Consider the following 26982-nt stretch of genomic DNA (forward strand, 5'->3'; position numbering starts at 1 on the left):
ACACCAGTTTCATGTTATTGTGCTGATCGATGGTAGTAATACAAATAAATGCGGCAACAATGACAAAACTTCACAGGGTACCTTAAGCTTGGTTTCTCTGGGAATGTGATTATGTTATTACAACTCCTCAGTGCTCTCTAGTGGACAAAGTCTGTAGTGAAGACACTGTCTCTAGTTAACTTCGGACATATCACTTTTTTTACTGACTTTTCCTGTAACTTACTGACTGATATATGTTGTGATAATCATATAGCTCTGATAGAATAGTATCAGACCAGTCTGCGTGTTGATTTTTATAGAAATTAACTGACATCTATTGCTTTCTATACCAAAATGAAAAAAACAAACCACTGTGTTGTGGTTTGGCAGCAATGGAGCGTCTATGTGATTTGAAGCAAACTGGTTAAAGCATACAAAATACAGGGGCATGGTCCTTTAAAGTGAGTGTAGTGTGAATTTTCCAACTGTCCTGTTGAATCATAAAACGCTGTGAGAGACATTTAACGATGTTTGCCATCAATGTCCTGAAACAAAAAGTAGAAAGACTGAAGAGTTGACCAACATCTTCGGACTGCAGCTGAGATTACGTTCGGTAAAAAACAGCAATGAAACATCCTGACAGTCCGCCACTAACAAGTCCTACCATGTGATCGGGGTCCATGAATGCACCGTGACCAATATGCCAAAGTGCTTGCAAGTCTGTGACAGGTGTCAGTGATATTGTCACCGTTAAGGTTTAATCAAGGAGGAATCTAAGTAGTTCAGATGAACAAAACCAGTCCCTGATAGCTCTGTGTGGAATATGGCAGCTGATACGAACCACAGATCAGAGGTCAGCCCAACAGCCCTTACCGCTGATGTAAACCATGGACACAATCCACTGTAACTGTGAGTTCAGTTACAGATCTAGAGTGGTCCGTTGTGTCCATTATTCGATGTTAGAGAGTTAATTTTTTTTGATGGAAAAATATATTCAGTCCTGAAATACAGATGACGGATTTCTGAGTGCAGAAGTCTCTCGTGTAAACTCGGACAGCAACATTTGAAAAGTCGTAGCAGCTAAATTTGACCATTTCCACTGGTAATCAAACTGGTCTCTCTCTGCAAAGGTTTAGAGGAACTTGATTTATGTCATTTCTGTTTGTTCCTGCAGAGTTTAATATCTTGCGTCTGCATGTCCTCAGAGAAAAGATCCTGGAGAACGAAACCAAGGCTGCATAATGTGAATCCACATTTGTCGGTTGAAAAAATTGCTCGTCTGCTGGCATTTTTACATCCTCCGCTGTGTTTGAAAGCTTGAACATTTTGTCCGTCTACATGTTGTTCAGAGACAATAACATGTTGGTTTTTGTTTGTTGTTCTACAAATTTTGAGAGTAGCTTTAATAAGTCCAGTTCCAGTTTTGTTGTTTCAAGCCTGCCTCCCAACAGGAAGTTGGAATAACCAGTCAGCTGTTTGAAGTGCAGTGTCCTGTTGATATTTGGGTGTCTGCAGTCAAAAGCTATCCTTGACAGCCGTTTCTGAGTTGATCCATAGAGATGTTTATGTGCATCCCCGCAAAAGTACCGTATTGACCCACATATAAGACGATCCTGATGAGTATTGAAAAAAAATAATAATAATTTTTGAAGATACAAAACACTTTTGGAAAAGTTTCCAAAAGATACTGTTGGTCTGATGAGTCCTTTCCTTGGAGCCTTTTATTTCATAAAAGAGAAACACAAGATGAAAGCATTAAAGCAGATCGTAAATCCCGCAGTTGTGTAGTTTGTCCTGTGCTGTCTTATATTTCGGCCAATATGGTATAGTTCTTGTTTCCCATGAAATTGTGGTTGAACAACAGGTTTGAGGCTGTTTGTTGGAGCTTTCAGCCGGTGTCAGTCAGGTGGTCAGATTGTCTTTAGACTGATTGGTAAGCCACCACAAGAGGAGGGAAACTAGGGTGGGAAAGTGCAGAAAGTGAGAAAATAGAAAGAGTCCATGATTCGTCTCTTCTTCTTCTTCTTCACTGCGGCTGGGTCAAAGTAGTGTTGCCTCTCAAACCTGCTGCAGATTAACTGTCAACATCTGAATTGAGCCTGTTGAATTTTCAGTTATCTTGAATCTTTTAGCTGATGTACAGATGCAGAGCGCTGTGCACTTGGGATCTGACGTGACTTTGAGGTTTTGTTTATTCTGGGCAACTTTGATCAGACTGACCACCAGGTCACACCAGGTGTTTTGAGGTTTTGGTCCAGTTTGATGAACTCCCTCCACATATCTCTCTGTGGTTGTGGTTGTCAGGGCTGCTGGCAGTGTTTGGACTTGACAGCTGCTGATGGAGAGGAAGGATAAGGGAGGAAGAGGAGGTGAAGGTGTAGAGATAATTAAACTTGTGGATGAAAGAGAGGAAGCTCATTCTTTCTGCTGATCGAGAAATCTCAAGTTATTTTTTTATTTCAGGTAAAGACGATGATGAGGAGGTTGTAGGTTTACAGTTTCAGGGTAAAACGCCTTCCTTCACTTATTTCCATCTCTTTCTACCTGAACCTTCCTCCATCCATTTGTTTCTTTGCTTTCTTGTTTCTGGACACAAAATCCTTCCTCTTCTTCCCCTTCTCTCCATCCCATCTCTTCCTCTTCATTTTCCATGCTTTCTTATTTTTTTCTTTACCATCCTGTCAGTCCCTCTATGTGTCTTTGGGCTCCAGTTTGCATGACATGTCAAACAGCAGGTTCTGGTTGTCGATCACCTGTAACTGCCGGACGTAGGCCTTCGTTTGCAGGTGGGAGGGGGATGTCTCTGTATCCATGGCTACCAGGTGACACAGGAAGAGACAGAAACAGGAACAGAAGAAAAGAAAACGCTGATTTTAGGGATCCACTCTTACATCATTTATCAGTAACAGCACACAAAGGTGCAGTGACACTATATCACCACTAGAGAGAGACAAAGTTCAACATGTGCTTAGGAAGCAGCCACTTCTTACATGTGCTTCACAATAAACGCATTTTGTGGTAGGAGTTTACTGTGCTATCAGTGCTGTGTCCAAAATCCAGACTACATACTAATTATTTACTACATAACATCAGAGATTATAAGAGCTTATTGTTTCAGCAGGTAGTAAACAAAAATATCAACATACACTATCATTTTATACTAACACAAAATGATACGTGTGATTTGATACTTCTTTTGGTTTGTTTTCTGAGATTTTTTTAACCCCCAATATAATTTAGATTTTATTTTATTCCACTTGTAAGCTGCTGCTTCTTAGTCTTTGTGTGTTGCATTGTACGAGAAAAGTGTCTATTAATCTGCTCAAAATGAACTATTAAGTGTGAATAGTGTCTACATTGAATTAACTTTTTATTTTGTCACTTTTCGAGTGTGATTTTTGTATTAATTTGATTTAATATGTACTGTATTCATTATTAATTTGATACTTAAAACTAGGGATGTCAACAGTTAACAGTTAACCAGCTAACCATAGAGAATATTATTGACTGGTTGCACATGTCGATAGGTTAAATTTACTGCTTCTGCACACCACCCAGGTCTGGTGTGAGCTAGCTAGCGGCACCGCTAATTTGCCGATGACCACTCCTGTCTCTCCTCAGATCACCCCAAAGACTAAGCAGCTCAATTTTGAACCACAAAACCTCATTTAGCATTGTTAACTACTATTAGCTCTGTTAGCAGTGTTAGCACAGCTAGCGGCGTTAACATAGTTAACAATGTGTGACTCAAAATGAAGCTACTTCCTCATTGGGGCGACCTGAGGAGAAACCTGAGGGTGAGCAAAATGTTTTCACAGCAACGCGTCTGTTACGTTAGCTAACAAGCTGAGACCAGAGGGTGAGCAGTGGCCACTATTCCGCATATAATGCTTGCAAGCTGTCTGTCAGCAACAGACAGCTGGAAAAGCCAACAGAAAAAATAAATAAAAAGTGCAATACATTTATATCACAAAGCATTTAAATTATACCACCTCTAAATTGAAAGCACTTTGAAATACGGCACTAAAGCTCAATGAGTCAATGGAGCGCCAGTCTGAGAGGAAAGGCCTCTTTTATATCACATAATTTCGAGGTAATGTGGGATCATAGGAGTTGTCTTCATTGTTAAACAACCATATAAAAATCTATATCTGTGTAAAAACAACCACCACTGCTGATAAAAATCTATCTGATGTGACGTGACTCAGGCAGAAAATCTGTTCATGGATAAAACTTTTATTCACGTTACGTTTTGTCAAGTTTGACTACCTATACATTGTACAGTGACTGTAGCTAAAGTTATCATGTGGTGTTATCCATGGTCAAAACAAGTCACACAAAAGCACAAACTAACAAACAGAGCCAGGCAGTGATGGACCAGCAGCTCAGTGATATGCGAGGTAAAATTACTATTTCTGTCAAAGGAGTCTGGTGGCTTTGAAAAGAGAGACATGCAAGGGCTTCAATGGGGCAGCAGCAAAAGGTATTTCTGACACCTCAAAAAAAGCACACCAAAAAAATAAATTTCAATTCAAACATATGCTGAATTTAATTAAAAAAAAAAAAAAAAATCCATTGATTTAAAGAATTAAACAAGTTCAAATCTCATTAGGATCACCAAGGAACACCAAACTCTGGGATATCTCTGCCTTGTTACTAAAACGGATACTCAATAGTTTCTAGCGAAACATGTTTTTAACATGTAGAAAGTGAGGTCAAAGGTCACAGCAGCAGTGTGTTACCTAGCTGGCTGCTCCTGTATCGTCTGATGATCCTCACCATCTCTGCCACTTTATGCTGAAGGAGGAGGAAGAAGAGAGGGGAGACAGGAAAAGAGGAACAAAAACATGGGAAAGGAGAAGAAAGAGTTTACTTCAGTTGAGTTGTTGCTTTTTGACAAATTTTATTTTGTATTTATGCAAATCTGAGGTATGACTTTAAAATAAAATATAATGGATGGACCATTTTTTTAGGCAAACCTAAATTCTACATGTTTATATAATCTATTGTACTTGTTCTCTTCAAATAAATATTCACTTTCAAATAATCCTGGTTATCCTGAAAAAGAAAATGTGCAATACATTCGTATTTGAAGCTAGTAAGAGACTTTGAAAGATTGATAGAGTACAAAAATGCAGTTTTTGGCCAGAGACCAGAAATGGCTGAAAAATGGATCTCCACTGGAGATGTCAAAGTTTCCAAAGATCCAAAAATCTGTGAGGCTGAATTTTGGGGAAATGTGTTCAAAATGAAGAAGCAGATGTGGAATATTCGCTGCAACAACATGATGTATGATACCGTCAGACAAAGTGGAGGGAGACGGCACTTAAACAGTAAAAGTGGAAAACACCGTGTTAAAGGTTTGACTTTTAACTTTTTTTAACTTTTTGAGCGTCTTCAAAGTGATTTTCACACTGATTTGACTGAATTTGAATCCACTCACCATCTTCTCAAAGTTGACGAGTTCACCATGAAACGTCTTACAGCTCTCATGAAGAAATGTCAAGTCTGAGAAACAGGACACAAAGCAGTTCATTAATTAATCTAGCAGACCTATGATTGGAAATCAACTCTCCATTTTCTGTCATTTGTCAAGTTCTTTGTGAATATTAATTATTGTTAGATTTTATCTAATTTATTGTCTGTGTTATATGTTTTACAGCTTCTGTGTTTTAGAGATAATGGAGTCTATCTAAACACATCAGTGTTTCTTGTAGGCAAATAACTAAATCTTAGAAGTTAACCCTTATTTTCATCTTAAAATTTTGCTTGCATGCAATATTATTGCTCATCTTGTCAGTATGAGCCACAAAAAAGAGATCTCTGGTTTGTCATCAGCCCTGGAGTTACATATTGGTGCAGTTCTATCTCTTTTACCACAGGGGGGGCCAGAGTTCTTCATACACTTAAACTTTAATTCTTTCTTTCTCCTTTTAACCATTTGATTCACTTTCATCCATTACTCCCTCCTCTTCTTCTGGTTACCATGGAGACAAAGAGCTTAAGGCTACACAGACACACAGACACAGACGCACACACACACACACACACACACACACACACACACACACAGCGTAAGAGGCATACAGTGTGTACAGTAATCCCATTTAAAGTCCTCTTCAACTGAATGGGTGAAAGCGGAAGAAAGACAAATATGCGTATGCATATGCGTGTGCGTCTGTGTGTGTGTGTGTGCGCGCATGTGAACACCTGCTGAGTTGAATAAATTTCAGTTGAAGATGAGATGAGAAGAAAAAACTGGAGCAGAGAGGAAAAGCAATGATGATGAAGAGTCTTTGAACTCTGTGTGTGTGTGTGTGTGTGTGTATGTATGTGTGTGTGTGTCTGGTTAACGGTAACATGGAGCTGATTAGCCAGAAGTGCTAATTAGCGAGGTGGAGCTAACATGCTAATGTGTCTACAGCGGCTTCACATCTGGTCCACAGCTGGAGGGAAACAGTCTCGTAGCAGCAGTAAGTGAAGATTTATAAATGATCCAGTGATGAACCGATGAAGTAGCTGATCAGAAGCCTTGTTGAGGTCGTTTAGCCTCTAATTCTGTTTCAGGAGATCCTCAGGGGACTGTGGCGACAAAATGTGGGTGATGTGACCATCAGAGTACCTTCCTAACCAGACATCTGGTACTGTCTACATAAGGGCTGTGTGATGGAGCAAGAATCATATTGGTGTATTTAGTCTAAAAGGCGATGACAAGATACATAAATATTTTATACGAAGCTGGCTAAATGTTCAGTTTTAAGTCAACGCCATGTCTGAAATGTCACAAGCACTTTGTTACAGTCTATATCTCGTTTGACTCACCTTTAAGCAGCAGAGGTGTGAAGGGGATCAGTGGAGGTCTCAGGCTGGTGATCAGGTCTCTGTATGACTTATGGTTCCTGGAGGGGTCCTATAAGATCAGATAAGTGGTAGAAAATAAGTATTCAGACCATTTACTTCAGTAAAAGCACTTATACTACAATGTTAAAATACTCCAATAAAAGTCCTGTATTCAAAACCTTCAGTAGAAGTTTGTAAAAGCAGAATGAACTTAAAAAAAGACTCATTGTGTAGTAAAATGTTCCCTGTCAGTGTTTTACTATTATATGTGCAGTTTTAGTATTAAAACTTCACTTAGCTGCATTAATGTGTATGTTGTATTTTACCACTGTAGATGTTTAAGGTTGTGCTCATTTTAACTCCTTTATATACTGTTAGGTAGTTTAATCTACAGCAATGCATCATATTCTATAAGATCATGTTTGTAATGAACCATGAATCTCTAAAAAGTCAACTTTCATGGTGTCAGAAAGACAGGCCTGTTTTCAGCTTTGTGACGATGCATTTTCCAGGTGATCCAAGAGGGTTTTAAAGAGTTGACTTAGCTTAATAAATACACTGTAGGAGAATTCTCTCAGCACATGAGACCTCATGAACATTTATCACAAACATTCAACATCAAAACATCTGGAGATACGTGTTTTTCACTGGACAGGAAGGGGATGAAAAACAGTAATCTGAAAAGTAACTAAAGCTGTCAGACAAATGTAGTGCAGTAGAAAGAGGCATATTTCTCTCTCAGATGTCGTGGAGCCGAAGTGTAAAGTTGCATAAAATGGAAATACTTAAGTACAAGCACCTGGAATTTATACTCAAGTACAGTACTTCAGTAAATATACTAAGTTACATTCCACCACTGGATTAAATAAATCAATATTCATATTCATAGTTTTCTCATTTTCACAAATTCATCAGCAGAATCAATTATTTTTAGTTTTTTTGACACAAGTCTGGTGTTTGTCGGTATTTGACTTTTGACCTTTAAAACTTCTCATCCCATTAGCTTCAATTTACACAGCTCAGTGATGAAGATGATGATGTCATCATTATATATTTTACTCACCGCAATGCTCTCAAACTGCTGAAACTGCTTCCTGAACTTCCCCGGAAGACCCTGAACACACACACACACACACACACACACACACAGAGTGTGAAATGACTTGTATATAAAAACAGATACTAGAAATCTACAATGAAAACAAAAACAAAACTGTAATAAATACACAGCAACAAGAGTGTCCAAACAGCAAGAACGGTTACATCTCTGAGATTCACCAATTTTGATTCTCATGTTTATTTTAAAGAGAATCTTTAAAGGTTCAGTGTGCAGGATTTAGGTAGATATGTTGGCAGAAACTAAATATAAAAAGTATGTTTTCTTTGGTGTATAATCACTTGAAAAGAAGAATCATTCTGGGGTTTTCTTCCTCAGAAGGAGCCAATTATGTCCTCGTTCACAGAGTCTGCCATGTTGCACCACCGTATTTCTACAGTAGCCCAGAACAGACAAACCAAACAGTGGCTCCAGATAGGGCCATTTACATTTTGGCATTGGCCACCGTAGTTAGAAGCCCCTTGCAACGAGCCAACAAGAACAAACAAGAATCGTAAAACAGATTATTTAAAGTGAAATTGTTTATTTCAGTGTTTTACCAGTTTAATTTACCAGGTCTGTTGCATTTGGAGAGCAGGACACCTCTGCAGATAATTCAGCTCCCGCTAAAAATCTCCAGAACAATATACACAGAAGGAATTCTAACTACGAGAAGTTTCAGCTGGTTGCAATCTAATCCTCACCACTAGATACCACTAAATTCCTCTAAATCTTACACACCGAACCTTTAATAAGTGATTAGTTCACTGTTAAATAGTGATGAGATGTTTATAAAAGTTACTTCCTGCTCCTCAAAGGATGATTCCCTCTTTTTGTGCAGAATTATTTTCCTTCATATTAACGACAGGAAGTCCGATTTTTTAGCAGCTTGAGATTTGCAACGAAACACCTCAATTCATGCTCTCTTTGTGAGTCCATGATTTCTTGACACGATATTACTGTGGACAAACACAGCAGGTGTTGTGCTGCATGCAGGTAAGGTAGAGCAGTGTCAGGTGAGTGTTGTACCTCCCAGGTGAGTCGTAGTCTGCTGACAGCTGGGTTGTCCAAACCAAGAACCACAGCCAGGAACGACAGCAGGTCTTGCTGCTGCTTACAGCTGAAACACATACACACAACACATCCATAAGGACAGGTAATCTACAAGGTTTTGTCTTTTTAAAGTCTTTTTATCATTCAGAAAGATGAGACTTTTAATGTTTCTTGTTGAAAGTGTTCTCTGTTGTCTCACAGGAAGTAGCACTGATGGATTTTAAAGAAAATTTAGAGTGGAAGTTTGATTAATGACCATCGTGACCTTGGGAGATATATTTCTGTCTAACGTTTTTTGTGATCAACCTTTTATTTTTCTGCCTAATATATAACATTTAGCAATACACAGGCAGAAAATAAATAGATGTTGTAAAGCCAAACATTCAAAAAATAGAGAAAAATGTCCACCACAGTTTCTATGAGTCAAAGGTGACATTTTCAAATGTCTCCGTTGGTCCAACCAACAGTCAAAAACCCAAGTATGCTCAGTTTAAAATTACATAAAACAGAGAAGAGAAGGAAAATCCTCCCAACTAGAAAACAGTTACATTAAAGTGTTTAATAAATACAATCAGTTATTTATCAGTAATCAAAAAACAGTCTTGCCAGTATCTCCTTGTGTTCAAGTCAATCGAAACATATCGTTTCACACAAGAGATGAGATGTGTGTGATAACATGAGACGATGTAAATTATACTATATAATGTAATCAATGACCCCCTGAGCCAGGGGTCTCATTTATAAATACTGCGTATGCACAAAATGAGGCCTGAAAGAGGCGTACTCCACTTCACATGCAAAAATTGTGGTCAATAAAAAGAGAATTGTTGGGAGAAACATTGAATCTTAGGCTTACAAACATTTTGGATATGGGAAATTGGCAACGCAGATGGTGAGGTGGAAGCCTGATTGTAGAAAGTGTTGATTATTTTTGGGGTACGCCACTTTTGGCTTTTGTCTGTATGTACATTTTTAGTCTGGATCCTACACATTGTTTTATAATTGAGATACCAGGTCACTATCTGGACTCACAGTGCTGCGATCTTGATGAACTTGCGGAGCAGCTGGATCCTCTTTGGCAGTGACTGACACTGCAGGATCTCCGTGGCGACCCAGTGCTGCACCTCGCTGCAGCGCTGCAGTACGAGCTCCAGGTTAAGGGGGCGCCAGCGGGACTGCTCCCCATGAAACACATAGCACACAAACTCCACCTGCAGGAGACACCAATAAAGAAGAAGACAAACAGAACTTTAACTCCTGAAGTCACAGAGTTACTTTTATTCACTAATTATTTTTATTTTGTTGTTAATGTGTCACATTAGACCTGAAATTTGAACTGTCATCACTTTTTCTGTAAGGAAATATAAACTATAATGACTAAGTCAAATAGAAATCTGATTAGTTGTTTGCCGTAATATAATAACCATATACAATGGTGATGATGCCCAATTCTTTTCAAAAATTCAGTATCACTCTGCGTTTGCCTGCATCCAGGCCTTGAACCTGCCCCCTCCACCGAGTTGAAACGAAGTCTTATTGAGTTGACAACTCTGTTTGACATCAGGCAAACTCTGTGTGTAGCTAACTAACAAACTGCTATAACACTTTAACCTCCGTGCTGGCCTTACTTTGGAGGAGTGGACTGAATTGACAGAATCACTACAGAGTTGCGCATAAAGCTATGTAAGGAGTCACATTTGATCACACTGAGTCCATACAACCATTTTATCCTTTATAAAAACAATTATTTCAGTTGATGTGAGGATGTTATACACTAGTGTTGTATTAAGTGACAAGAAAAGAAATCCAGATTATAACTAACAGTGACAGACACCATCTCACTGACCTCGTGCACACAGCTGAAGAGCTCCCAGTCAAACACCACAAGCTGATTGGCTACCTCCTCAGCTGACATGTCATGGAGTTTGCTGTCACCGGGTGTCCAGTGGATCTCCTCAGGCAGAGGAAGCTGAGCGTGCAGGAAATGACATCATCAGATTATAAATGCAACGTTTGCTTCTACCAAAGTGTGAAACACCTGAAACACAAATAAGATCCCGCAGTCACTCCATAAAGACTCTACTGGTGCTCCCTGGGGAGCCAATAACCCCTCCAGGCCTCCAGGGGGCAATATAGAACAGTACAGTCTGTATGCATCTCAGCACGGACACATAATGGATATATAAAGAGATGCCGCCTTAATGGTGGAGCCCTGTTCATTCCTATCAAAGTTGCTAGAGCTGGAGCATGAAGCCAAAAAAGTGCATCGTATATAAAATGACCCAGAATATTGGCACTGCTTCCGCACTGTGTGGCCCATAGAGTGAGCAAACCAGGTGAGTTGGCTACTTCTAATTTAACCCTCTGCTATCTTGAATGGGGATAAAATGATTGGATCGTGCCGCTCTTCTGAACTATGCAAATGTTATCAGACTGAATGGATCAAATTCTGATAGTGAAACAAGTCATTTTGTGGGGGTTGTGACACTCAAAAAACATTTATATACGTCTCTTCATCAGTCTATGGGAAAAAGTGTTTTGGTGCCCAATGGCATCACACAATGGACACAATTCCACTGTTTGGCTACTACGAAAATTGGCCTCAAAGCCTGGTGCACTTCTTGCGGGCCTAGGAAACATTATAACCCCACCGGTCTGGTGCTTTTGCAATTCAAGTGATTTTTTTTTTTTTTACAATTTATCATTTTATTTCTGTGTTGTTCATTTTATGAAAACCTTAACGCTTTTTTATAAGTTATTTACATCCTTACATCATTCATTCATCTTATCATTTAATTCAATGAGCAAAACACAAAAAAAACATAAAAATTAAATTTTTGTGGTGAGCTTTAAAAACTGAAGTTGAAGACAACTGTGTGTGTTTCCTGTTTCCATTTTGATGAGGATAATCTGACAAGAAAATTCAAACCAAAAATTATGTATTTCTCTTTTATTTTGCTGGCTGCATTTACTCTACAGTCAGTCAATCAACCAATTAATCAATAAATGAATCAGTTCCTCACCAGTGACTCAAGCTCAGAGGGTTCACAAGCAAACAGGTGAGTGTTGACTCCCAGTGTGGTGAAGACGGCCTCATCACTGGGACGAAACACTGCCTTCTCTGAATACACAACACACATGAATCAACATTAAAACACACTGTATGTTTGACAGCTTCATGACCAAACTGATTCTAAACTTTAAAATGAATTTATGGTATTTAAATAAAATGAAACACAGACCAGAAATACTCAAACAAAGTAACTCAATGTTTAAATGTTTCGAGTTGAAGGTATAATTGGTGTCAGTATTAGTCTCCTGACCTCCAGCTGATGTGACGGCCACCAGTATGAGGTTTCCAGGCAGAACTGGTTGGTCTTCACTGTACTGGAGTTTCTCTCGGACCAGAGCCAGAATCTCTCCAACCCGACAGGACAGACGACTCCTGATGGTGACGTAGGAGTGATCGGGAGTGTAGACCCTGCAGAAGACTGGAGACACAACAGTATAGAAATATTTTAGTACCATCCAGTCATCTGTTGTGGTGCTGCACCTTGAAAGTGCAGACCAATATGCTAGCCTAATAGCTTTAGCTTCTACAGTAGGATCTGTTAGTTTTCCATCATTTCAGACCTGTTACTTTAAATTTAGCCTCCATTTTCTATGATTTAGAGTTAGCTTCTAGGTCCTGTTTAATTAGATTTGGCTTCTAGGTTAGTGTTTCTCAGTGGAGGCAGTACTGCCACCCAGTGGGCGTTTAGAGAACGTCAGGGCGCTGGAAGCAATTTTCCTGAAAGGGGGCATTTGTGTGTATCTGCTCTTTAATAGCAGTTTAGTCCTACATGCCCATCTACACAATTTTATCATTAGACCTGCTTTCACCACCATCATCGGAAGTGTTTCTTTGATGAAGGTTTCCCTGCTTAAAATTGTACTTGAAAGCAGCTTCTGTTTACTATGGAAGGGCATGTTCCTGTGCTTTGCGGGCATTCCTCCATCAATTCTTTTGAGATCCATCAAAGTGGAAAGCTATCCTACTTCTGAGCGTGGCATATTAAAACACGTGAGCAACTGTAATTTATAGACAGAGAGAGAAAGGAGGACTTGACCGATGCTGACTCTAACTCTCTTTGCTTTTTGTCAGATCTAGTTTCATTTTTCTATCTCTGATGAAGAGCAGTGCAAAACCACTTCCTTAAACTTTGTCTTACTCAGAATCAGTTCCAAACAGGGCTCTGTGTCTGTCATATGGTCTAAAGTGGATACTAGAGCGCAGAGCAGTAACGTAAAGCACGACAGACTAAAACATTTTATTTTTTCTCAAAATAATACAACTTTATTCTCAACTTGTCAGAGAACACATACATATCGGATGTTTTGAATGTGCAGCAAGTTTTGAACATGGGCAGAAATCCTTCTTAAACATATAGGAGCTAAAGTCCAGAGGTATATATATATTTGGGATGCACAATATTGGATTTTTTGCTGATAACCAATAGGTCGATATATAGCAACTCATTTGACCAATAACCAATACCATTATGGATATATCCACTTTTTCCCCCCACCTAATTTTAGTGATCATCAAGTCTGCTCTGTAGTGGAACTGACATCATATTATGCATGTATACTCTGATCGTGATGGCCTACCAGCAGATGGAGACATGAAATACAATGCTTTTCAATGGATGTAATATTTATTCATTGGGCAAATTAATTCTGATAGTTTTAAAGAAAACATTAGCCAATACCAATGACGTACCGAGATTATCGTGCATTCCTAACATATATATATACTAATTTGGTGCCTGAATTTATGTCTTTTCCTTTAAATAAAAAAAGACATTTCTGCCATAACTTGGTACATAAAAATTCATCAGAATGCAGGAAATGTCTGTGATGTTCAGGATTTCCTGGGGGAGGACCTCCAGACTGACTGCTTTATATGTGTTGGATAGTCTACAAAGCTTTCTGCTTTTCTTCCAGTAGCCTCAGACTTGTCCTTGTGAAGCTGCTCTTCATAAGCAATTCATAAGAATGCTTTTTATTTGGCATCAGCGCCAAATTACTGCTTTCTGACTGGCTACAGTTGGTGAACAATAATGTGGCCTTATTTAAGTCTGAATGTCAAATTTCTAACCACTGCATTTGATCAACACTCATAAATATCATTTCTATTCACACAGCTTTTTTGCTCTCAGAGAAACTCATAATAACGATATTCCAGCTGTGCAATTTAATCAAATCTGCTATTTGGCTTTCAGCAACATGCTTTTTAATGATATAACACAGAATAGTAATCAACATTAATATTCAGGGAAGACAATTCACCCACATTCTAACTGATGGAGTGCAGTAAAGGACCTGGATAATGGATAAGGGTGCTGGCCCCAAAAAGGATTGAGAACTGCTGGTTTAGATTTAGCTTCTAGGTTCTATTAGCTTAGAGTTAGTATTATATTATGTTCCAAGACCATGTATTTTATCTTTCTTTTGAGTATCATTACATTTATCTATATGATAAAGATAGTTTTAGGAAAACTATAAATTGAGTTAGCTTGTGAATCCTTCTAGCTTTGAATTAGCTTCTAGGTCCGATTCATTCACAGTTACCACTAGTTCTAGTTAGTAACTAGCTTCTTAGTCTAGTTAGCTTATAGTTAGCTTCACGGTCTAAACCAAGCTGACTACAGGATGGTTTGGTGACTAGTTTGTCAGTTAAGAAAATACAACATGTAAATCAGACTGGGAGTTACTGTAAGATGGAAATGCTAACAGTTTCCACCTCCTTTCAATCTTTGTGTTACTGTGTAACTACATCTTGCTTTGTGATGCTTGTTGTACAGATGAAAACTGTGTGAGTGTCAGTTTGTGATTTGTATATCCAGACCACAGGCTGCAGGTGTGTTTGCATTTCAACTGCATGTGTTTACAGATAATACAGTGTAGTATGTGTGCATGTGTGCAGGTGTGTGTGTGTGTGTGTGTCGTACTCTCGTCTGAGCCTCTGAAGGCCTCTCTGGGCTGCAGACAGGCGTCGATGCGTCTGAAGTGTCTGAACAAAGGACGGACCTGCTTCTTCCTGCTTTCCTTCTCCTCATCAGAACTAAGCACACAAGCACACACACACGAAGAGTTAAGACAAATTAATTGGTTGTTTGATTCCTTACAATTAATTTTTACGTTTTGAATTAATAAATTTATCATTAGTAGTTTAAATACTAGTTATTAGCTTTGATATAATCGTCATTATTCAAAGTTAAAAACAACAATTATAGCTAATATTATCTATAACTGTCATTATACATTTAACATTGTGTTTTTAACATAACTAATGTACACAGTGCTTACAGGTTCAGAAAAGAATATATACAATAAATATAATATAAACACCTGAGAAATAAATGGTAAACAAATTACAGATATATGGTAAATATGCAATAAATAAGAAATTTGTCAAATATGATACTTATATGACGTGATACAGATTATCGTGTGATAGATAAGTAATAAACACATGGTAAATATGTGATGAGTGTAAGATTAATATGTGATATATATATGAAAAATACATGATTAACTTGATAAATACATAAAAATACAGAATAAATATGTGGTAATTATGTCACAAAGTTAAAATGGAAACAGAGAGGTTTTGTGCTGTAACTTATCATAAAGTAAACAGTGATTGCACAATGTAATGTGTCTTACGGGCAGTTTAAGATCTCGGTCCATCTCTGCAGTTTGAGGACATCCTCCACCAGCTCAGGATACCGACTCAACTCCTGAACCGCACACAGGTACAGCTCCTATACACACACATACACACACTATAAACAGTCTGATATCTTATTTAACATTAACATCCCAAACTTCCCAAGGTGTGTGCTGAAATGAATCACTTCCATTGCCACAGCAACCGTGAACACCCTACAGCAACCTGGTGCCAAAAACAATAGTTCCCACCCTGCAGAGGTGTTATCATCTGTGTTGTGTGTATTATTATCAGTGTGTGTGTGTGTGTGTGTGTGTGTGTGTGTGTGTGTGTGCGCGTGCGCGCACAAGATTAGAAAACAGTTCAATGGAAATTCTGCTGTTTTTCTTTCACTTTCTGGTTTGTGCCACTGAGGCTCCTTTCTGTAGGGACCTGTAAACTTTAACACAGCTTTATCAGCTTACTGATCATTCCCGGGCACTCCATAATGACTCCAACTTCTGGAACATGACATAAGATCTGAGAGAGCACACAACAAATGTGTGTTTTATGTTGTGTTATGCTGTGTATGATGTAGAGGCCTGTGTGTTATGTGTGTTTTGTATTGTTCCATGTGCTGTATGTATGTGTTATGTTATTTGTAGGGCTGTAAGGGTTAATGCATTAAATGCAAAGCGATTAAGGTCTGATCATAACAAATTTTATTCTTTTTAAAATCGCATTTATAATGTGCTGCTATTTTTGATGCACCCTAATCATGTCGACACAGCAGCTCTCTGCTTCATGCTGCCGCATTGATGGAAAAAAAGTCACCACTGCGCTTTTGTAATGGCTCATTTCACTTTAAAAAACTCCCAGATGGTTCAGTTGACAAGTGAAAAGTAATTTGCACCTGCAGAGAAAAAAATATTAGTGTCTCTCTGAGCCGCTGCTGCTGGTCAGTCTTAAAACAGTTAAGTCTGACGCTGCAAACTGGACTGATGACTGACTAGCACTAGTACTGAGAGTACCAGGTCTATGTATTGTAAATAATGTCATTTCATAATGTCATTGAACTGCGAATACAGATGTTATTTTGATTTCCTGATTTGTTTTGTGGGGATCAACGGTAAAACACACTTTTAACATTATTTTTTTAAAAAAAAGACAAACAACAACTTAAAAACTGGACTGGGACAGAAATAAACAGACCCAGAGGACTGAAGTCTTGAGATTATGGAACAGTTTCTTACATACATGCACACACGTGTCATTAATCGTGATTAACTGTTGAAATTCAGCAAGTAACTGACATTTCAAGAATTAATTGTTTGACAGCCCCAGTTATTTGCTCATATTTTTGTGTGTATGCTATATATAGAATATATGTTATGAATATGGATGTTACCAATTATTTTGAGATTTTACAATGCAACGTCAGACAAAAAAAAAAAGAAAATCCTACATCCTATGCCCCAAGATTGACTTAAGACACTTTAATACCATTTCAGGCCTCATTTTAGACTTTTTAAGGATCGGCAGGAACCCTGTTAAAGAGCTCGAAGGCAGGTGGTATCTGAAGTTGTTAGGCAAATATAACCTGCTCTGTATCACAGCCTATTTACCAGAAATCCTGTGTTCTGAGCTGATCTTATTCCAGGCCTTGTGTTTTAAGTGTAAGTCTAAGTGTGTATTAAGCCCTAAAATATTATTTAGGACTGATGTAAAGTTCTGGGGAGCCCTGCAAAACAGTCAGCTTCCTCTCCATATTTCCCACAGACTGATATTTACAGAGAAAGTAAAGATATATATCAGCTGTGACTGGTTGTTCCTTCTCACATGATATGCGCCGTTTCAAATGCTGAACTTTGTTAATCTCAGGGTGCAGCCATTGCGCCCTAAAAAACATGCCGCGATGGCGTTGTTCTCGCTCCTTCCATGTGTTTACATTAAAAACAATGGATTTGAGGACACAAAAAACTGAGCATGTGTACAGGCCCTTAATTTACAATAACAGAAGCAACTCTACCCAAAACTTAAGTTAAATCATTCCAGACCCAGAAACCAGGAATTACCAGCACCATCTGGGATGCCATAAACAAACACACTGCAACTTATAACTTACAGCTGCAGTCTGAAAACACGGACAATTATAAAGCAGCAGCCTACGATGTAAGAAGAGCAGTAAAAGAGGAAAAAGGGATTACAGGAAGACAGGAGAGCTAAAATTTCAGGAGGGCAATTCCTGAAGCTTGTGGCAAGGTCTAAGAATTACTTTATGTGCTAAATAAAAATAATCAATTGATGTATATTCACGTCTTACGTTGCATATTTCTGTATATATAATTTTTTACCTTTGGGAAGCTGTTGCTGCGCTCTCCTTCCTCCTGCAGCAGCTCTCTGTAGGTGTCCAGATATCGAAACGCCACGTTCAGCACCGCCTGCTTTCTCTCTGCTCCATCCATCACTCCCTCACTCTCTCCCTCCGTCTCTCCTCCACCTCCTCCATCTTTTCTCTCACCCTCTGCCTCCCTCCTTCCACCTTCTACCTCCTCCCCCTCTGTATCTAGACTGAATCTGGGAGAGTTTGGGTTAAGGTGAAAACTGGAGTTGGCTTTGAACATTACGTTATGTCACAAGAACGTTGAAGGTCAATTTACCAAGATTTGAAATTAATAAGAAGAAAATGAGAAAATAAAAGAGTAAATGACAAATAGATTATTATTGAAATGCTATTACCCTGGATAATCAGGTCATAATTACATGTTAAACTGAAGATATTAAAAAGGAAGGAAGATTAAATTAAAAAGATAAATTAATATGATCAATTTATGGTTTAATGTTTCAGCCTCACAGAGCAGCAGCAGCTCTGATGAGAAACTGTACCTACAGAGAGTCAGTGATGCTGCCATGATGACCCACATATCACTGCAGACACACTACACACACACACTCCACACACTCCACACACACAGCTGCCTCAGTCTCTGCACACACAGTGTGAACATGGACTGAATGCAGTACATACAGCAGCCTGATGAGGGAGCCAATATTAATTTTTTGCTGTCTTTCAGTCATTTCTAAAATGCTGTATGATACAAGAAAGATGCTGATGGGAGTATTTGTAATGTCAAAAATAGTTACAACATTACTACCTTAGCTAGTCATGTGCTGAGATTTGGAACTACAATTCCCATAATGCTTTGGGAAATGCAAACAGAAAGTATAATGCTTGGACAAACGATTGTTGTTGTTTCAGTGTTTCACATTCAGGAATGAGCATAATCCTGATGACTGACCAAAATAAACATGGATGTCAACTGTCACATGTTCTTGTTACAAAATGAACAACCAGACACCATCAGCTTGTTCCTATGCAGCAACAGAGGAAAGCTCTGAACTCTGTGAGATCCTGGATGGACAGGCGTATTTGACTGTAGAGCCGACCGATTAACTGGAGCTGAGTGAACTTTGTAAAACCAAGCTAACTTTAAGTAAAACTGATTTTTTACAGGTACGTCTCTTGACGACACTGAAGTCAAATCATTGGTCATCACCACCATCAGTCACAAACATTAACGTGTTTAAAAAGATCTTTGTGAGCACAACCAGCAGCAAATGGATCTGAATCTTTATATATCACACACTGTATGAGTTTGTGGATGCAGTCTGACCCAGACTGGGAGTGACCTGGTCCACCTGACCTAAGGTCACTGGCTTGCTCACTTTTTTGAGCCCCTGCCCAGTCAAGCAACTGACTGTATTACTGACCTGATGTAACTTCTTTTGGACCCTGCCGAAAGGTGGATTTACAGTTGTGCATCGGCCCTACGCAGAGCCTACACAAGTGGCCTACACCATTGTGAGCATTCGTGCATGGCATGTCTGTGCCACTCTACACTTCCAAAACACTTGTTGGCAGTGGAGTTTCTGTGAATTGCTGTGAAGTCTGATTGATTTAAAATACACCTAAAACACACATTAAACAGGTTTTAGCAGTAACAATAACTGAGCCCAACTCAAACTGTAAAACTTTACATGGAAAAAAAAACAATCGTAGACTACTGAATCTGATTCGACTGACACAATTCTGAGTCAGGTACAGCCCTACAAAATTCAGCTCCATAATAACTCAAGGTTCACCAAAACAACTGTCTTATACTAGACAAGTTTTCTCCACAAACACAACATGCTAACATTATAAGCACAAGCCTGAGACATTTTCCATTGTGTAATTTAGCCTAGTGGCTGGCAGAGCTTTCCTCTACTCATATGAAGCCAGGACAAATCACACACAAAATTAAAAATGCCATTGTGTGGAGCCTGTATTGGCTTCACAATATTGTTCCTTATCTGTGAAATAAGGTAAATAAACACCTTGTTTCCACTAAAGGAAATTATTAATTATTAAGATAGAAAAAAAAGTTACTGACAGAATGAATGAATGTCTGAATGTTTCATCTTCATGCTTTTATAAATCTATTTCCTGCAGAAACGATGAAGATGACAAGATGATTTCTGTTTTGTTTTGTTTTCTCTGAAAAGGAAAAAACCAACAGATGAAGATGAAGACGAGTATTTCTCACTGTCCATCCCTCCTACTCTTCTTCCACCCACATCCTCTCTGCTCTACTTCCTCTCATCCCTCCTCCTCCCTCTGGTTCTCGTTCTCGTTCTCTCTCTCTCTCTCTCTCTCTCTCTGTGTGGGTGAGTATTAAAGTGGATGACTATCACTCAGTCTGCAGAGAGAAAAGAAAACACAGATTCATTTGCATTTTTAACGACGCAGCATCAACTGAAACTTTCTATCCTTCTTCAAGGAGTCTACTGTTATCACTTATACAGTGGCATGTAAAAGTTTGGGCACCTCTGGTCAAAATTTCGTTTACTGTGAATAAACTAAGTAGACAATGAACTGATCTCCAAAAGGCATGGCATTAAAGATGACACATGCTTTTTTAACATTTTAAGCAAGATACGAGTATTATTTTTGCTTTGTGGAACTTTGGAGTGAAAAAAGGACAGCTTGTTCACCATCATTGTTAGGAAATGCCAGGTGATGCAATTTTAGGACTTAGTCTTAGCATCATACAGCTAACATTACCTATCGAGTTTAACGACAGAGTAGAGCTGTTATGCTGTTATTGTGAGTTTGTTGGGACCGTTCAACATCTCAGTGCTGGATGATAGCCGCTGTTGCTGTGTTAGTCCCTGTTAAAGGACAACTTCGGTATTTTTCAACCTGGGCTCTATTTCCCCATGTGTATGTGTGCGTATGATTCATGGGTACCACTCGTTCTAAAATTGGTTCAGTATTGAGCCGCGAAACGAGCTAAAACAGTAATGGGGCAAATGCGTCCCGTATAAAAGTGCTTTTTTTCGCCACTCACCGGTTCAGATCGCCAGTGCTATCTCTGTAAATAGCATATGGTAGCGGCCCTGGGGCAGTGGTGAGTGTGAATGAGTGGAGTCAGCTGTCAGTCAGTGTTGGAGCAGAAAGGCGGAAGGTGTCCCTGCTCGGTATTGTAAATGAGTATGTGTGTGTGAAGTGTGTGTTACGCTACTGTTTTTTCGCCACTGACCGGTTCAGATCGCCAGTGCTATCTCTGTAAATAGCATGCTAACTTAGCCTTTCCCTTACCTCTGGGCTGTGTGATGTCACGAGCTTTGCTCCACTGTATCTGTAGCTCTCTCTACTCGTGGGACAGCCGTTTTCTTGAGGAAGAGGTGTTTCGGGATTGGATGTCTTCTCTTCTTCGGCTGGCAGTAGTCATCTTGGGAGAAGGGAGCACTGCAGACCCGATGGTCTGCAAGGCGCAGTGTCTGGAGAGGAGTGTTAGCATCCATTTGTAGCACAACTAGCCACAACTTCAGCATCTCGCCATCCGACAAAGGCAGCCTGTGAAAGCTGTACAGGGTGTTGTGCGACATCCTGTTCTTGCGTTCGGGAAAAAGGCCCGTTTATTTGAGCACTCCAAAAACTCCGGTAACACTCCAAGGGGTAGCACGTAAAAGACTCTGTCCTCTGACTCTTCTAGCGTAACACACACTTCACACACACATACTCATTTACATTACCAAGTGGGGACAACTTCCGCCTTTCTGCTCCAACACTGACTGACAGCTGACTCCACTCATTCACACTCACCACTGCCCCAGGGCCGCTACAATATGCTATTTACAGAGATAGCACTGGTGATCTGAACCGGTCAGTGGCAAAAAAAAAGCACTTTTATAGGGGACACATTCGCCCCCATTACCATTTTAGCTCGTTTCGTGGCTCAATACTGAACCAATTTTAGAACGAGTGGTACCCATGAATCATATGTACACATACACATGAGGAAATAGAGCCCAGGTTGAAAAATACCAAAGTTGTCCTTTAACTGGGCAGACGTTGAACTGACCATTCTATGTAATGGCAGCAACAGAAAGTTCGCTGATCCTTTCCACCAGTGAAGAGAATCAGTATTCCATCTGGCATTGTGCTCTCAGGATCACCATTTTATTCAATAAAGAGTTGATGAAGAGGCAACGTATTCTCACCGAGCTAAAGGTTGGTTAGCATGCTGGAACTGCAACTTCAATAAAACTGTATGTATAATACTGAATATTCTTAAGAATAAAAAGTGCATTGCTCTTTAAAATGGTGTACTTGCATTATTATGCTGTTATATTATCATTCTATCAGTGCCGTAACATGAACTTAACATGTTTATTGCAATCATTTCTAGGACAATACGTGTATCTTTCACCAAAAGTAGTTATTGGGACAGGTCTATAACCAGCAGCCAAAAACCTACAAATATCCAGCTCAAATGTACCCAAGTTTTCTAAAAAAATCTGATCCTTTCCACCAGTGAAGAGAATCAGCATCCCATCTGGCATTGTGTTCTCAGGATCACCATTTTATTCAATAAAGAGTTGATGAGGAGGCAAAGTATTCTCACCGAGCTAAAGGTTGGTTAGCATGCTGGAACTGCAACTTCAATAAAACTGTATGTGACCAATAGCTAGCAAGCTACAATAGCTTCCTCCATTTTGGACTCCCCAGTTCTGTTAAAACAACTTGCTGTTGTTATAATGTGAGCCTGCATATCAAAATTCACTGAAGCAAATAAATTAATTTAGCTGAAAATTTTCATCATATTTTGCTGTGTAAATATGTCTTTATCGCATTAAACTTCCAAGAGGTCCATGACTTGCCACATGGTGGTTTACCTGTGCAGAAGGCAGAAATATAAGGTGCCCGTGCCAAGTATGACATCTTCAACTTTTTAGCATTAGAGATATTAACTACTGAAGGTTCAATTAGTCTTCATGGGAATAAAAACCCCAGGTTTTTGTGATTTGTGTGAAAACGATAAAATTGTGGTCTTAAAGTTGATGTAGTTACTGTTACTACTGTTATTACTGTGGTTATTACAAAACTGTTAGACTAGTTATGAGATAGAAAAAGTGGAGTAAGAATTAATATGAGCATGCGGCAAGATTTATCGATTCTAAGAGTCTAACCAGTAGTGGGGCTAAAAATGTGTGTGCGGCACTACAGGAAAGGTTATGAAGGGTAATGGCGAGATGGTAATCCTAGATTTGCAAAAACTCTCACAAGCCACTTTAAAATACTCTTGTATGGCTGTTTTATGGTGTGACAACACTGTGGTTAAGGTCTGGGTAGGTTAAGACACAAAAAGCATTTAGTTTGGCTTGGGGAAATATACTGGTTTGGGTTAAAATGATCACTTGAAATCTTGCAAGAGTTTTCGTGAATCTGGAGTTACCATCTAGACACAACCTTTATAGAGTTTTTAAATTCTAAAGGGTTCATCCTCTGGAGAGCTTGAGTGAGATCAGGACATTTCATGGAAACCTGTTGGTTAGATTTTCCTGCCTGACAAGCAAACTGGAGATTCCCCAAGTATTGAACCGACAGACTGAAGAAGATGAAACATGAAGCTGAAGCTGCTCAGACAGTGTAAGCCTGCAGGCTGCGTGGAGGGGAGAAAACACAAATCCTCAGCTCCCAGGGTCAGATAAAACTGTGGCTGACCAAACTGAAGCACAGTCACAAGTTTATCTGTGAATAAAGTACAACTGGTAATAACCAGATTTACACTGTGACTCTGAGCAGCAGAGTTCTACTGTCAAACACTCGCATGTGTTTGGACGTTCATTTCTGTCTGACTCCATTAGGCAGTCATGCAGATACACAACACAGCGCTGTGAGCACATTCTATCAAGGTAATTATGCATGTGAATGTGAGTGAAGGATACTGCTGCAGCAGGACTTGCTGGAACCTGTCGGCCGTCAGGAAGATGGGATGGGTCAACATGAAGTCATCCAGCAAGGTTTCTGCAGGGAGACACAGACAGAGAAGTTAGTTTTACAGACTGCACCTGAATGTGACCTGGAACACTTGAGCAGGAAATGCTAAGTATCACTCACAGACGCTTAACCTGAAAGAAAAGGCGGCAAAGTAGACACGATCAGAATTAATACCTAAATAAGAAGTAGGGCAAAGAGTAATGATCATTTTCATTATCGATTAATCTGCCCATTTATGATTTATGGTTGTCTCTACAGCCAGGAAACAGAGAAAAATGCAAGTCTAAGGTGACGTCATGTCTTATTTTGTCTGACCAACTGTCCAGAACCCAAAGATATTTAGTTTAAAGTTACATAAAACAGTGAAAAGCAGCAAATCATCACACCAGAGAAGGTGGAGCCAGAAATGATCCCCATCTTGTTTGACTGATAACTTATAAAAGCCTAATCTTATTAATCACTAGTTTCGGTACTAGGTATTTGTTTTAAGTTGTCCTTTCACTTCCATGTGCATTCTGGGAAGTCACTTTGCGTTTTCAGTTTCTGTCTGTTAACTGGGAGGATTAGTTCGGTAACTGGCTGATATGGATTGGGCAACAGGCAGAGTAGGATTGGATAACTGGTGAAGCAGGATCAAGCAACTGTCAAATCAAAGCATTTGAGAGGCCATAACCAGAAAATGTTTGACCTTTCTGCTTGAGAAGTTACTACACAATGTATTTTGTTATCAACTTTCAAATTGTTGTTGATTTATCTTCAAGGATTGAGAAACTGGCAGGTTAGGATCAGGCAATTGGCCACTGTGTAGGCTGAAGGGTAAGACCTTGTTGAGAGGTTTTGGGTTCAATACTTTATTCAACCATTTCCATTTTAGAGACACACAGCATTATGAAAGTCTCTGTAGTCCGAGGTGATATTAATTAATGTTTTCTTTTGTCTAACCAACCAGACCTGCCACAATAATTACGTAATCAACTTAATGATTTCAGCAAAAAAAAAAAAAAGTCTGTGTCAATATATCAAACAACATTGTCCTTGTGTTTATATACATGTATTTATGTTTTATTTATTTAGGATACTTTTTTTTAAACACATTTTATGTGTTTGAATATTCTTAAGAATAAAAAGTGCATTGCTCTTTAAAATGGTGTACTTGCATTATTATGCTGTTATATTATCATTCTATCAGTGCCATAACATGATCTTAACATGTTTATTGCAATCATTTCTAGGACAAAATGTGTATCTTTCACCAAAAGTAGTTATTGGGACAGGTCTATAACCAGCAGCCAAAAACCTACAAATATCCAGCTCAAATGTACCCAAGTTTTCTAAAAAAAAAAAAAAAAATCTCCTGAGACTGAGGATCTGAAGTGAATGAACAGAGAGCTGTAGACAAGCATACACAAATGTATGGAAATTAACAATCAGATATCATTACACACATTTGAATATATGGCTGCAAGCAATTTTTACACACACACACACACACACACACACACACACACACACGGAATATGATGAACATACTGAAATCTGTGCTGCTTTGACTCCATTTTATGTCAGTAATGTTTTCTTTTAATCTCCCAGAGAAGACAGATGTCAGTTCCATCTTCGCCTAGGTCAGCACAAAGACTAAAAGCATGGGGAAACTGCGAGCACAGCTCCATCAGAAGAGAATCAAACCTAACAACCCAAAATCTGCCACCAAGATTATTTGATGAGTTGACGGGGTTTCCAAATATTGTGGACCAACAAATGACAAAATTCCAAAAGTCAAATGCCCAAGTGCTTTACAGACACATTAACATATTTTTTTAAAAAATAAAAATAAATTGGTAAATACCTGTAAGAGCCAAAATTATAGAAACACACTTCCTGTTTCTGTATCACAGACTTGTTTCTGAAATCAACCCTAAACACACACACACACACACACACACACACACACACACACACACACACACTAAATGTAGGCCACGAAGACATATTTAGCCTCATTGTTTTTGATATGCAAAACCAGAACTAAAGCTTTAAGACACAAAAGGGGGAAAGAAAGATAGATTTATCTATTTTTAAAGAAAATGTGGAAACAGAGACAAACGCTGCTGATGACTGAGATAAAAGCTGTTTTTTTCTGAACTAAAACACTGTGTTAAACTCTCAGCTGCAGTAGCAAATGGCTGTAATTTAAGATGCTGAAACAGCACGACTCAAAACCTGTGGTCAGATTTACTAAACTATACTGCTGTGTGTGTGTGTGTGTGTGTGTGTGTGTGTGTGTGTTGCATGCTGCAGTGGGTGTGTCCTGCCCGGGTCCACCTCTCTGCAGGCGGTTACCATAGAGACACCACGTTGCCGACAGTGAGAGGATGAAGGGGGAAATGTGAGAGAGGAAACACTGAAGACAGAAATGAACGTCACACTTGGGTGTGTGTATGTATGTGTGTGTGTGTGTGTGTTATTGATAACAGAGTCATACTGATATTACACCTCTGACACTGATGATGCGGTTGAGTGATTGGTCATATGATCAATACCACACTGGACTTATCCCAACTGATGTTTCCTCTCCCACTGGAGGGTCAGCCTGCCCCCCATGGAAGAAAGAAACTAAATATTTAGGGATTCAAGCTTGAAAGGCTGAAATCGTTTTGTGTTTGAGCTGATTTTTGTTTTTTTTTTTCCATTTTTCCTAAATGTTTTTTTTTTCTGTTCTGAAGAAAGAGAGAGGGGAGAGATGTTACGCAAGCGGTTACGCCAGTCAGAGGCCTTCACGTGGGGAAGACAGACGGGACACTCGGCCAATCATTGCATTTGATTGACTTCGGTCCGAATGCAACGATTGGTTGGAGTTTTCTTAGAACCATATGAAAATGGTAAAATTATGAGTTTGTATCTCTCTCTCTTTGTTTCTATCTAACCTAAACAAAGAAAAGCATAAAATTTCCAGAAAGGTAAGTGTTGCTTTAACAAAGATTTGTTAATCATCTG

The 26982-nt window shown here is 39.1% G+C and overlaps 1 protein-coding gene across 1 annotated transcript in view; it reads right to left on the minus strand.

The window, feature by feature from the left end:
• Positions 1–2633: 2633 nt before the first annotated feature.
• rapgefl1 (Rap guanine nucleotide exchange factor (GEF)-like 1) overlaps positions 2634–26982 on the minus strand; it is a 48314-nt gene continuing 23965 nt past the window's right edge. Inside the window, exons 3-16 of the mRNA XM_033645768.2 lie at positions 23937–24015; positions 18017–18239; positions 15680–15777; positions 14962–15074; positions 12292–12459; positions 11992–12089; positions 10815–10937; positions 10001–10179; positions 8945–9035; positions 7883–7933; positions 6802–6889; positions 5423–5487; positions 4722–4776; positions 2634–2794 (exon numbers count right to left, since the gene is read on the minus strand). Of these exons, the coding sequence (XP_033501659.1) occupies positions 2670–2794; positions 4722–4776; positions 5423–5487; positions 6802–6889; positions 7883–7933; positions 8945–9035; positions 10001–10179; positions 10815–10937; positions 11992–12089; positions 12292–12459; positions 14962–15074; positions 15680–15777; positions 18017–18239; positions 23937–24015 (1556 nt within the window). The 3' untranslated portion in view covers positions 2634–2669. The remainder of the gene's footprint in view (positions 2795–4721; positions 4777–5422; positions 5488–6801; positions 6890–7882; positions 7934–8944; positions 9036–10000; positions 10180–10814; positions 10938–11991; positions 12090–12291; positions 12460–14961; positions 15075–15679; positions 15778–18016; positions 18240–23936; positions 24016–26982) is intronic.

Source organism: Epinephelus lanceolatus, chromosome 18, assembly GCF_041903045.1.
Source record: "Epinephelus lanceolatus isolate andai-2023 chromosome 18, ASM4190304v1, whole genome shotgun sequence".
NCBI classification, from domain to species: Eukaryota; Metazoa; Chordata; class Actinopteri; order Perciformes; family Serranidae; genus Epinephelus; species Epinephelus lanceolatus.